General features: G+C 36.7%; 3 protein-coding genes across 7 annotated transcripts; 2 read left to right on the forward strand and 1 right to left on the reverse strand.

Annotated features, from left to right (window-relative positions):
• The first annotated feature begins 1,398 nt into the window (after positions 1–1,398).
• On the forward strand, positions 1,399–3,815 carry LOC131004072 (uncharacterized). Of its 4 annotated transcripts, none has more exons than XM_057930665.1 (6): positions 1,399–1,523; positions 1,625–1,707; positions 1,814–1,909; positions 2,201–2,304; positions 2,375–2,511; positions 3,451–3,815. In XM_057930665.1, the coding sequence occupies exons 2-6, from the start codon at positions 1,648–1,650 to the stop codon at positions 3,531–3,533; spliced, it is 480 nt and encodes a 159-aa protein (XP_057786648.1). In that variant the 5' UTR covers positions 1,399–1,523; positions 1,625–1,647; the 3' UTR covers positions 3,534–3,815. The 4 variants fall into 4 exon arrangements, with proteins under 4 accessions (XP_057786648.1, XP_057786651.1, XP_057786649.1 ...); XM_057930668.1 differs by having other exon boundaries at positions 1,402–1,523; positions 1,637–1,707; XM_057930666.1 differs by having other exon boundaries at positions 1,429–1,523; positions 1,642–1,707.
• Positions 3,816–4,012: 197 nt separating this feature from the next.
• On the reverse strand, positions 4,013–7,734 carry LOC131004071 (replication protein A 70 kDa DNA-binding subunit A-like). The gene is made up of 2 exons (XM_057930664.1): positions 7,302–7,734; positions 4,013–6,609 (listed from the first exon to the last, which is right to left on the reverse strand). Exons 1-2 carry the CDS (start codon positions 7,580–7,582, stop codon positions 4,191–4,193), a joined length of 2,700 nt encoding a protein of 899 aa, XP_057786647.1. The 5' UTR covers positions 7,583–7,734; the 3' UTR covers positions 4,013–4,190.
• Positions 7,735–10,070: 2,336 nt separating this feature from the next.
• Positions 10,071–13,358, forward strand: LOC131004073 (hypothetical protein At1g04090-like). 2 transcript variants are annotated; one of them, XM_057930670.1, is made up of 2 exons: positions 10,071–10,261; positions 11,741–13,358. In XM_057930670.1, the coding sequence occupies exon 2, from the start codon at positions 11,893–11,895 to the stop codon at positions 13,243–13,245; it is 1,353 nt and encodes a 450-aa protein (XP_057786653.1). In that variant the 5' UTR covers positions 10,071–10,261; positions 11,741–11,892; the 3' UTR covers positions 13,246–13,358. The 2 variants fall into 2 exon arrangements, with proteins under 2 accessions (XP_057786653.1, XP_057786652.1); XM_057930669.1 differs by lacking the exon at positions 10,071–10,261 and adding an exon at positions 11,297–11,643.
• The last annotated feature ends 279 nt before the right edge of the window (positions 13,359–13,637 follow it).

Consider the following 13,637-nt stretch of genomic DNA (forward strand, 5'->3'; position numbering starts at 1 on the left):
ATTAGGCATGATTTGCATTTTGCACCGTAGATTGAGGAGTTGTTCGTTTGACCCAGAACAAAGTTGAATGAGGCAACTTACAAGATGAAGTTTATTATTGTAATATTGTTCAACTATTCTAGTTTAGCCGTAAAGAAAAGTAATAAATAAATAATAATAATAATAATAATAATAATAATAATAATAATAATAATAATAATAATAATAATAATAATTGAATTGGGGAGCAACTTTTTACCAAACTACAAACAATTAGACAATCTAAGCTCATATCTTAAATTCTACTACTTTTCACGACTAGCAGAAAAAACGTACGTTGTACGTGTAATTAATGTTATTTTAATTGATAATCTATTATTAAAAAAAAATCTATTAATTCATTACTTTTATTAGATAATTTATTGGATGGATATATTTATTTATAAGTCTTATCAATAGCTATAGATATAAAGTATTCTTTATAGATTTGTGTGACAAATAAATGTATATCAAAATAGATTTTTATTTTATAAATATAATAGTAATAAATATATAACAGAGGTAAAATAGGCAATCCACAAGTTGTGCCTTAAACTGTCTTAGGCACTTTTTCTATTAGTATAGATAATCAACATTAACCCCTAATTTTATCAACTGCAAAATTTAGTATATAAGAGCTCATTCTTCTTTGTCCCGAACTTTTTTTAATTCAAATAGGCCGACAACTAGAACGGCTAATCGGAACCCGAATGAATTGGCCCAAATGTCATTAATAGTATTATTTAATTTTTTGTGTATGTGTTGATCTAACGATAGAATATTTAATGTCTAAATTTAAAGTTAAAGGTTTTAGATTCGAGTTCAGGTAACGCAGATATAAATACACTTGCAGTTAGAGGTGTGCATTCGATTATATAGTTTGATTTTTGCTAAAACCAAACCAAACCATATTTTTGTTTGATTTTTTTTAAAAAAATGGAACCGAACCGAATTAACTGAAATTTTTATAATTAAAATCGAACCGAACCAAAAAACCGAATTAAGCCGAAAAAAACCGAAAATTAAAAAACAAATTCCAAAAAAAATCGAAAAAAACTATAAAAATTTAAAAAATAGTAGAATATTATATATATATATATATATATTACACATATAATTCGATTTTTTGGTTTTATTCGTTTTAAAAAATCCGAATCGAACCGAACCGAAAAGCCGAAATTTTATGCAAAAAAAAAAAAAACAAATTGAACCGAAAAATCAAACCATATTATAAAATTCCTGTTTGAATCGGTTCGATTATTTAGTTTCGGATTTTTTGCTCACCCTTGCAGTCTGCATCTTGAGATCCAAACTACAAACCAATCAAGTGATGGGCCGACCATGATTTTTTTTTTGAATCATGGGCCGACCATGTTAAAGCCTATTGTCTTCGGCCCGAAAGTTTAGCATCCTAGCTTCATAAACCTCCCAATTCTTGAACAGCTCTAAGAGTCCAGACTAAAACCCTTTTCATTCATTTTCGTTGCGCATTCTGAAATCTTCAGGTATTCGTTCAATTTTTTGCTTATTAGTTTTCTAATGGTTCCTAATTTGTAGAATTTATAGTTGGTTTTTGCTGTCTAAAAGATTGTTTGAGCTGATTCAGGAAGCTGAATAGTGTAGGATAAAATGGGTTGGAAGGCAGCGCAGAAACTGATTCATCACTGGAAGATTCTTAGAGGTGATAATGTAAGGGAACTGAGATCATATGCCTCTTCTTCTGAATCTTTTGACGGGTTTTGCTGCTATTGCCAGGGATTTTCTTCTTAAAATTTCCGTTCATTATGATTGGCAGGTGATGATAATCAGGGGGAAAGATAAAGGGGAGACTGGTGTTGTTAAGCGTGTTGTTCGAACTCAGAATCGTGTTATTGTTGAGGGCAAGAATCTGGTAAGCTATTTGGCTTAGTTATTAGAGGAATTTGTATTTATTGTATGTGATTTTTCTAATCCAAAAACTCTGTTTGATTCCCCCTCAAAAAAACTCTGTTTGATTCAAGTGAAAAATGCGAAACAAGCTTTCTCTCTTGTTATTTTCTGTTTGATTTTGTTTGTGTTGTGATGTTTGCATCACGTCATATATCTTTCTTTGGCACTGATAGTTCATACTTGGTATTTCTGGCATTTTCTCAGTGTCTTGATTCCTTACTTGAATTGTTTTCTGATAATAATCTCTTTGCAGGTGAAGAAACATATCAAGCAAGGTCAAGGTCACGAAGGCGGGATTTTCACAGTAGAAGCCCCCCTTCATGTCTCAAATGTTCAAGTTGTCGATCCAGTCACAGGGTGGGATGATAATACCTTTTGCTTGTTTTCCTCTTCTCCCACTTGAGTGGTGGCTAACGTTTGCCTGTAGGAAGCCCTGCAAGGTTGGGATTAAATACTTAGAAGATGGTACCAAGGTAAGAGTAGCAAGAGGCATTGGAACATCAGGAGCCATAATTCCTCGTCCAGAAATCTTGAAGATGAGGACAACCCCTAGACCTACTATTGGTAACTTTCAGATTCTTGCATTTTGTATCCAGCCGTTTAATGTTCAATGCAAGACATAATACATTGCAACATGCAGCCTGGAAACCTATTTGTGAGCAGATGCTTTTTTAGAGTTGTTAATTGTTATGCTTGAGTGTAGGAACGCTGGTGATTAGACTGTGCAGTATGTTGAACTGTAGTTTGTAGCTTGAAATTTGATAATTTTACCTTCTCTTGGCTCACAACAATGCGAAAGTTAACTAATGGAGGAAAGGTATATGATGAACGTCATATATTGCATCCCATAAGAGATGTCATGTCAAATAAGAAATCCGGTACTCAAGTTAGAGCTTCAAAATTCAAATAGATGTAGTCTGATTTTTATACATCAATTTTAATCTGACACTGCAAAATGAAATTTAGGAACTCTAAATCAAATATGAACTGAGAAATTTCTGTTTTATTTTTTCTTGTTTTTGCTTTATACTGGGCTGTGTATGAGCTCTAACTTTCTCTACATAATCTGCATGATGCCAATACGGCCTTTGCATATGCTTTACAGCTTTAGTTGAATATATATTTCACTTAAAACTCTAAAGAATCCAGGTCTCTAGAGACAACGACAAAAATATAACATTTGTAGGCTGTGTGTTTGTTTTGATGGAGATAGAAATTGCGGAAGAAATGGTCTTAATTGGGCAACTTGTAAATAGATTTAGTACCAATTAATTTTGCCATTTGCTAACAGACAAACTAACAATTAAGGAAAAAATAAGCTTGCAGGATCCTTATTCTAATAGATAGCTGCTATATGAATATGAGGTCACGTAATATACTCTCTCAGCAATTATGTATAATAGTTCAAGGCCGAGACCAGCCTTGAGTTATCCAATCCTTTATGAAGCTATTTGTTTGTAGTTGAAATAGAATTTGTGCTCAATCTCGTATCTTGTTCTACAGCCGGCCCCAAGGACACTCCTATGGATGTGGTTCTCGAGAAGACTTATGATCCTACAACTGGTAAGGGAATGCCAGATCTTTAAGCATAGGTTGCCCGGACAGGAAAGCGGCTAGAGGAATGGTGCTCCTGTTAGTAAGAATTTATCATCAAACTCACAGCTCTTTGTTATGTTTGTGGCTTTGAACATATAGCTAGTTTGGAAATTGTTAATTTCTTCTGGCGCTGATGCACCGATGTTGCAAATTGACTTGCTACCTTCTTAGTTGTATTGGTGGTTTTTTGTTTTTTTTGTTTTTTTTTTTTTTCCGAGGGAATGTGGTTTTTTGTTTTTGATGAAAGCCTTGGTGCTCCTTCCTTGCCTAAATTATTTTAGCATGTTCGCCAAATATTCTTAAATAAAAGTTGATGTTAAATTCGAAATCAGCTTAAGAAATTTTAACACATTTAGCATTCCTACACTTAAAGATATCGATCTGTTCGAAGGTGGAAACGAGAGAATTTGCTTCACCGTAGAAAATTATTACTCCATATTCTTAGTTAGTTACTACCATGATCTTATGATGAAAAGTCTAATATGTATTTCATAGAAGAAAAATAATTAATTTACAAAAGCACTACGCATCATATTCATAACAAACCACTTGGCAGAAATCAAAACACATGGCCTGGCAGCCTGCTTCGTTAAAAACACAAATCTTTCATTTCATAGAGGCAAAAGATATCATCAGCTACTTGAATCTCAAAAGCCGCCCACGTATTGCTTCGGTGCCATTCCATATCGCCCGGTATTGGCATTATTGGTCCCATAAGCAGGAGCATTGCCAACACCGGGGCAGTCCCTTGCCCAGTGCCCGGTTTGATGGCATTTAAAGCACTCGCCAGACGCACCACCACCAGCCCCAGATACGGAGTTGGCATTATAGGTTCCATAAGCAGGAGGAGCATTGCTAACACCTGGGCAGTCCCTTGCCCAGTGCCCGGTTTGATGGCATTTAAAGCACTCGCCAGACGCACCACCACTAGCCCCAACACCATTATCCCCAAGCGTCGCCCTACTGCCAAGACCAGTTCCATAAGATTGTCCCGGGGCAGTCATGAGGCTTGGGCAATTCGCAGAGCTATGCCCAGAGCTTCCACAGCTACCACAACTTGTATATATTCCAGTGGAAGGATATCTCGAGCCACCATACTGGTTACCAGATTGACTCATACTTGCACCACCCTCTCTGGCCACATTATTAGTAACTCCACTGTAATTCATAGCAGCAGCTGTCGCAGGTTCTCCACTTCCACCAAATCCAACAGTAGTCAGCCCAGATGCTGACATACCTTCACTTTTAGGAGGTAGTGAACCTAAGTCCTCATTTTTGGATTTAGCCGCCAAATCCAGTAGATACTTGGCTTCTGTTTGGAAGTTAACCTTCTCTGCTTTCACCACTGTTGACTTCACGCGCTGTTCGTCGCTGAAAGTCTCTTCCTTCACTTTCAGTTTGAACATAAATTTTGTAAAAAGGATATCACGCAACACCTCACTGAATTTCTCCTCATCTTGTTCCTCATGCTTCATGTAGTACAGCTCTTTGGCTGATCTACCCATTATCTCCTCTCCGCTCTCCTGAAATGCAGTCACCCATGTTATGCCAGTGTGATCCTGGATTTGCATCTGGAGGATATACCTATAATCACACTCATCAACAGACTGGTCACATCTCTCGCAACGCCATTTTCCATCCCCATTATTAGTAACCTTTTTGTTGCATTGTCGATCTCCAATCATGATCGGGCATGCGGTATAAGAAAAATTATCAACTTTTATGTAAATTAGAGTGGCAGAAACTGTGATCCAATCTGGTTTCTCAGAGGTCCCCAACTTTTCATCTTTGATCTGGGATATGGTTTTGCGTACATCAGTGCGGGCTGTACCTGCTTCCCTTGATAGAGGTATAGCAGGTGTGTTCTTTCCATTGCTGTTGAACCAAGTTTTAAGTCTCTGAAGCTCAGGAAAATCAGGCTCTATAAACAACTGACTACTGGATATGGTGCCCACAGATTTTCCATTGAAATCATTAACCCTACAAGATTTCACTGCTAAAACAGGAAATTGGCCAGAATCACACATGGTTTGCAGCGTTTGTCCTTCAGCATTGCAGAAGTTTCCCCACAAAGTCAACTCAACACTTCTCCCAGACATGTCCTTCAATTGGAGAGTCCTTTTCTGAGTTTCAGTACCATTTTTCCTCATTATAGAGCTGGGTGGATTGATTGATGAAACAATAGCAATTAGATCCAAAATACTGTTGTTGTCCAGGCCTTCAATATCACTTATGGGACGGAAATGAAATTGCTGCTGTGGGATGGACTTATCATCTTCATAACAAGGTTGCACAGTTGATGTATTGTCCAGCATTATCTCATAATCATTGCGTAGGTGATTAAAAGCTTTCTGTGCAGCTTTCAGTGTCCCTCTGGAGATCATATAAACCTTACCGGACTCAATTTGATGGTAAAATTGATCTGCAACAGCATTGAAGCAAGTGACCCTTATTTCTCCACCATCAGAATCAAGAAGATCAAATGAAAACACTTTTCCATCACCTCGAGGATTATTGTACAGCCTGAGTTCACTCTTTGCCGTCACTCTGGCCTTGATTGTCCATCTGCCTTGATATGGATTCAGTGCTGCAATTGGAATTATTCTTGGAGGAGCTTCATTTTTAGCAATTGGTCCTCTATTTGCAAACATTGGAGACGGCTGCTGATACAAGGAACTAGGTGGGCGGGCATAATTGTTCATATGAGCCCGTGGAATGCCTGAATCAACTTCAGGTTTGGGATATATTGCCGACGCGTTCGAAGGATTATATCTTCCTGAGTTCATATTTCCAGAAAAAGAACTACTGTATGAATGTGAGCCTGAATTGTAGTCTTCCCCTGACTGTTGAAAGTGCGCTACAGCAGGGCCAGCACCCATAGTTGGCCTTGGAGAGGAAACGCTAAATGATGACTCAGCAGGGTTAGCTGGCTGATTTATCAGCTGAGTTCGTGCAGGTGGTTTGGCTACATGAGGGGTGCCATCAGCCATGAATGGATATGTCTTAGGTTGACCAATAATCTCACATTCTCTAACTAACACCTCTAGATCAATGATGATGATAATCCTGCTCAAAGCCCATGACATGGATAAGAATCTTTAACATAAAACTATGACTGTACAAGAACGATGTGTGTGTAATGAAATTATGTAGATACTACACCTACTGAAAAAGACTAACGATGAATAAATAAATAAAACCAATATGTAAATCTCTATTATTGTGCATATATATGAAATGACAGATGGTGGACTAATAGACCTAGTATTCATTTGGTTCCATATCTATATTACCACATTCGAAGCTTGTCTAAAAATCTGACAGGGCATAGATATCTGAAGTAGAAGAACTGGGAATGATGCTGTTCTTAAACCCACAGGTTAGTAGACATAGATTATAACTTTTTTTCTCTGGAGGGCGAAATTGGGAACTAGTCTAGATTCAAATGAAATCGCTCCAGGTATTCACAAGTACACGACAAGATAGTGCAGTTAATTCATTACAAAAGCAAAAAAGCAATGATCATAAGATTTAATTATCAAATATCACCAAAAACTCCATCTTGATAATAAAATATGGAGTACTTAGTATTTCCCTCTGAGAAATAAAACAGATTCCCCACTACAGCGGCTCTCACGGAATCTATAGCCAGGAATAGAATCATAACTTGAATCACTTCAAAGCAACCGCAATTTTCAATTTCAATAAAAAGAAGAATGAGAAAAAAAAAAACACAGCGTCAATTGAAGAATACTCACCTGCGATTCTGGACAACGTTGCAGACGAACTGCATCAACCGGACGATGGAGCCTTTCATCAGCATATTCGATTTGACCATTTCATTGCGCTGGGTGGCCAGCATTCCTTGCTGAAGGAACTCGCCGTCGGAAAGCATGAGCCGGTATCGCTCGGAGTTGTGATTCTGAGGACTGACGGGGCGTACATCGTAGACCTGCAATACCGGCTTCAAGCTAGCCTTGTCGGTGTCGGGGCTCGACAAAGAAGATATTGCGCCTTCCGTCAATTGAACCGCATCCATTTTGAGGCGATGTAGGGTTTCAGATTTGGGAGATTTTGTTGGTCGAGTCGAGTGCGTGGATTTGAGGGAGAGTGGGGGAGGTGGAGAGATTTTAAAACCCTAAGCGAAAAACTGGAAAGAGGAGAATGGGCGCCAAACGATGAAATATTTTTTAGTACAGGCCTACAGGGGAAGAAAGCTATTGCCTACGTATGGCCTATCTACACCGAGCCAATTAGGGAGCACGGGGCGCCTCATGTTGAGTTGGAACGTGGCGGTTTTACACTTTATTCACGGCTTTGAAAGGGGCGTAAATGGGCGTAATATACGTTATTCTTCAAAATATTGTTCTCTAATTCGTATTTTCTTTTTTAAAAAACGACAAATACTACCATATACCTAGTAGCTCATATTTGCCTCATACGTATTACAACTAAACTAGTATATAACTTACTTTATATTGTAATTTATAATTAAAAATTACTCCCTCCATCTCATTACAAGTGACTCAAAATTTTTTGACACGATAATTAAGGATAATATGTAAATGTGTTAAAAGTGATAGAGCCCATACTTTTTTAAGGATTCAATTTTTTCATTTGTGGAAACAAGCCATTTATAATGAGACATGCACAAAATAAAATACAAGTCACTTTTAATGGGACAAAGGGAGTATAAAATTAATTTTATATTTTGTGTAGGTATTTGTCATATAAACTCATTAATCGTAGTAAAGTAGGACAATGAACTAAAATGATAAAATTAGTACAATTTATCCACTAAAATCGATCTAAAATATATGTACTTATGTACCAGTCATAAATATAATTAAAAAATAATTTTATTACTCATTCTATTTTCAAGTATACATAACAATGCTCGCTAGTTACCTGATTTTTTTAAGCACAAGAATATCCTTTGCAATAACAATTTGAAATAAAATATTAGTGATAAGTATAATAATAATAATATAAAAGATTCAACATTAAAAAAGTGCACATGGAAATATCAAGTAATATTCATGCCCGATTTAAAAAAAAAACGATGAAAATGTGTCAAGACTCATTGGACGGAGGGAGTATAATATACTCGCTAACCAGCTGAACCTCTTTGAATTTTCAAATATAAATGGTTACACAAATTGATTATGTGTCACACTAACAACCAAACATTACTAATTAGTGAAACATAAATAATAGATAGGCTAAATAATAAAATAAAATATTAAAAAAAGTCAATATCCGTGTCAATTAATGTTATGACTTATTTAGAATTTATTTTTATAATATTATTAATATCGTATCCAATTATATAAATAAATGCAGAATATGTATAACTAAATAAATATTATTAAAAGTTCACATTTTTAGCTATTATTACTATACTATAAATATTTATAGATTTTTTTTATAACTAAAAATATATAAGATCATTATCATGCATGGCATAACAGCAAATACTAGTAAATTATGATTAACCAAAATTTAATTGGATATGACCATGTATCTAGAAGATAATAATGTTGGACAAATTTTTCATAAAAAGAAGAAAGAAAAAAAAATAGAGTAGGCTATGTAGGCCCAATACCCATTCGATCTGTGTTAGAACCTATTGGGAGAAGGAGTTGAGTTTATAGCGGGCTAAACTTAGCTCCACATTCAACTCCAGACATAAACAAAAGCCCAACTTATAATTAATTCTATATACATAGGAGTATTTTTTTATTTCATATACTATGTCTTTTCGTTTTTATATTCTTTGGTTGTTTTCAAATAAATTGTAATAATACATCTTCAAAATTATATATATCCTCCGTAGACTAAAAGTATTTATAATTTTACAAGCACATCTAACACTAAAGTATCTACTATTCCCTCTGTCTCACGAATCTTTCTACTTTATTAGTTATTACTTACACACTTCTATTTTATCACTTTTTTACTTTATTATCTACACACTTAAAACACTAATCTACAACTCCTTAATTCTCGTGCCGAAAACAAATACATCAAGATTCGTGGGACGGAGGGAGTATTAGATATATATACTTATCTCCTCTAATGATAATAAGAGATTAATTTATGACTCATGCGTTGGCTAAGTAAACAAATAAATAAACATTTAAATAATTAAACACATAACATATAAATTCATATGTGGCCTTACCACATCAATAGTTCAAACATTTGATGTGCCCAATCATTAATATGTGATAATCTCTATTTTTATCTAGATCATTCTCAACAAATGCATAAGAAATCCCGGGTCCAAATTAAGATATTGAGCACTAATCCTTTATACATTAAATATTGTTAATAAGAGCAATATTTAAGTAATGTTAAGTGGTTAGAAAGTAACAAACCTACGTTAGAATAGCTCTCTTGTATGCATGATACGCACGATAAGAAATTCACTTTAATTATAGTGAGTTATTTCATCCTCTCTTGTATGCTGTGGCCGAGTTTAGGGATTTTCAAGACCTGTTTCAACTTTACAAAGCCCATTTTACTATTTTCTTTCAGTAAATAGTAACTGAATGATGTGTAGAAATTGTAGATCACATCAAATTAATCCAACCAAGAGTAACACTAATTAAAGGAAAGGAAAGAAAAAAAGGGAAGAAGAGAAAATATCATATCTAAATCCTGCTCGATATCGGCTACTGCAATTAAGGATCCATCAAGCTTTTCCATCTAAAAGGTAGGGATTTTTATTTATTTTTTTGGAAAAACGTTTTGGCTATTATTTCATTTCAATTACATTTGTAATTGCTTCTTATTCGTTTTGTTTCCTTAAAAAAACTAGTTTGGGAGGGGGAGAGGAGAGGTATGTAAAAGATGTTTTTTTTTGGTGTGTAAAAAATAAAACAGATGTAATTTTCAAATAATAATTGAAATTACAATAATGTTAAAGATTTTGTGATGTGTACCGCAGTCCCGGTGATGTGAATTGTGTGTATCTTGATATCACTAAAATTAAGTCATTATTGAACAATATTTTTGTTGTAGTGCATATATATACCGAAAGAAATTGGTATCTAAAAAAAATGGAAAATGACACAACCGCTTAAAGCATATTAAAACTACATATATGCATTTGCAAATTGCAACACGTTTTTTGAGGTGTTTTAAATATTTACAGTTAACAATATTATGTGGTATTCATAAAGCTTGAATAGTTGATTTAATACATGAAATCACATTATCAATAATATATATATGTAAATGTAATATATTTATAAAATATAAAATTTGTGATTTTTTCATATTCAAGACATATACTCTCTGTCTAGTGTACGTACTACTCTATCTTTTTTCTTTTTCATCCCAAAATTGTAGTCAACTTTCTATATTATTTTTTACTATTTTTTATTTATAATATCCCTTACTGTGTTGCTTTTAATTATCAATCTTTTAATTTTGTACCAGTAAATAGGTATGTAGAAGTATTAATGTACTTTTTATAATTACATTTAATTTTCTAATTAATATGTTTAAAAAGCAAGGAAGGTGGATACTATATTTTTGCGATCCCACAAATAATAATAAAGGGAGTTCCATTATGATTCCTAAAATTCTGAAATCAATTAAACCGATTTTCATGATCATATCTCCCAAGGATCTATGCCTAAAAGATTTATAAATGAATCAATACATCTGCGGTTAGTACATATCTGGCGTTAAACTTTTTCTTAAAAATGAATTAATTAGGTTTTCAGTGAGTGATATAGTAATTTTCTTCACAAAATTTGACTTTTCATGTTAAAGAATTCATTTCTTTCCTCTTCATCTTTTACTGAAGGAGCTAGCTGGGGACAGCCCCAAACCGAATTATTACCCGGTGTTTAAAATTTCCCAAAATGACAATTCTCAGTGTTGATAATGCATGGAATATGCTTATTACACATCTGTTTCTGTTACTATTTGTGGGAATTCGCCTAGGTTCGTGTAGCCATTTCAAATTGTCACTTATTATCAAATTTAAATTGTTGGTGCTCTGCAATTCCTTTTTCCACAAAACCCACGCTTTGCCCATCGACACCAATTTCACACTTCCTTCTCCGCTGCCCAATTGGCCTGCAGGTATATATATATATTTATATACCAACAAAAATCAAACCTTTAATCTTTTATATAAAACTGTTACATTTTGTCATTAATTAATCTTTAATGTGATCAGGTGGTGATTTTGCGACGGGAGAGATCGATCTGGGAGGCCTGCAAGTCCGACAAGTGACGTCGTTTCACAGAATTTGGGCGACAGACAAAGGAGGGCCAGACGATTCAGGTGCAACCTTTTTCGAACCTTCCCCAATCCCAGATGGATTTTCGATGCTCGGCAGCTACGCTCAGCCCAACAACCGCCCGCTTTCCGGTTGGGTTTTGGTGGCAAAAACCGATCAATCGGCGCAAATTCTGACGCAGCCGACCAACTACTCTCTAATTTGGTCCAACGATAACAGCTCCGGCAACCCAGCCTTTTTCTGGCTCCCAATTCCACCCGACGGTTACAAATCCCTCGGCCTCGTCGTCACCACCTCGCCGGAAAAGCCGTCCCCGGACAAGATCCGATGCGTCCGATCCGACTTCACGGCCGATACCGAGATAGACGACTGGATTTGGAGCCAAGGCATAAACGTCTACGGATTGCGGCCCAGAATTAGAGGCGCCGGCGCGCAGCCAGTAAGCGTGGGCACATTCGTCATCCAAAACGACGCCGTCGCGTTATCTAGTTTGATTAACAAGAACCCTAATTACACAAGCGGCAGGCTTAGCCGAAGCCAAATGGAAGCTGTGTTTCGAGCTTACGCACCGTATGTATACTTCCACCCCGATGAGAGCTACCTCCCCGCTTCGGTTAACTGCTTTTTCAGCAACGGTGCATTGCTGTACAAGAAAGGGGAGGAATCGAACCCGGTCCGGGTCGAGCCGGACGGCGCGAACCTCCCTCGGGGAGGCTCCGGCGACGGCTTGTACTGGCTCGACCTCCCGGCCGAGCGCGGAGCCAGGGATAGGGTTAGGGTTGGGGATTTACCGAGTGCGGAGGCTTACGTCCACTTCAAACCGATCCTCGGCGGGACCTTCACGGATATTCAGGTGTGGTTGTTTTACCCTTTCAATGGCCATGCAATCGCAAAAGTTGGGTTGATTAAGCGGCTGTCGCTGGGGAGAGCCGGCGAGCACGTGGGCGATTGGGAGCACGTGACGCTGAGGGTGAGCAATTTCGATGGGGCTCTTCACAAAGTCTACTTCTCCCAACACAGCGGCGGGAGATGGGTTGATTCTCGTCTGCTGCAGTTTCAAAGCGGCAATAGATTTGTGTGGTACGCGTCGAGGAATGGGCATGCCGGGAATTATGAGGAGGGGCTGTATCTGCAGGGGCCGGGGGATGGGGTCGGGATAAGGAATGATTGGGCGAGGAGCGATAAGGTGATGGATGCGGGGGCGAGGTTCGCGGTGGTGGCGGCGGAGGGGGTGGCGGAGCCGGCGTGGTTGAGCTACGAGAGAAAATGGGGGCCGACGGAGAAATACGATACGGCGGTGGAAGTGAGGAGGGTGAAGAAGCTGCTGCCGGGGAAGTTGAAGAAGGCGTTGGAGGGTTTGGTGAAGGTGATAGATGAGGTTTTTGGGAAGGATGGGCCGACGGGACCCAAGGTGAAGAATAATTGGAGTGGCGATGAATGATGGAGTGGTGTTGTTCATGATCTGAATTTGATGGATAACTTATTCAAAAATTGCATAATTAATGTTCTCTCTTCTTTATATTTGTAAAATCCAAAATATATCTATCATTGTGGTTAGGGTGTGCAAAACCATGCTATATATTTTTGATTAATAATACTTTATATTTACAAAAATAACTATATTTAATAATAATAGGGTTGTAAACGAATCGAATCGAAACGAATAGCACTATATTCGATTTGTATTCATGAAATTATTCAAGATTCGAATCAATATTCGAATACCTTTCGAATAATAAATTTGATTCGTATTCGATTCGAATTGATATTCAAACTATTCGTATTTGATTCGAATATTCGATTCAATTCAAAATTATATATAAAAAAATATCT

The sequence above is a fragment of the Salvia miltiorrhiza genome, unplaced genomic scaffold (genome assembly GCF_028751815.1).
Source record: "Salvia miltiorrhiza cultivar Shanhuang (shh) unplaced genomic scaffold, IMPLAD_Smil_shh original_scaffold_306, whole genome shotgun sequence".
In the NCBI taxonomy this organism is placed as follows: domain Eukaryota; kingdom Viridiplantae; phylum Streptophyta; class Magnoliopsida; order Lamiales; family Lamiaceae; genus Salvia; species Salvia miltiorrhiza.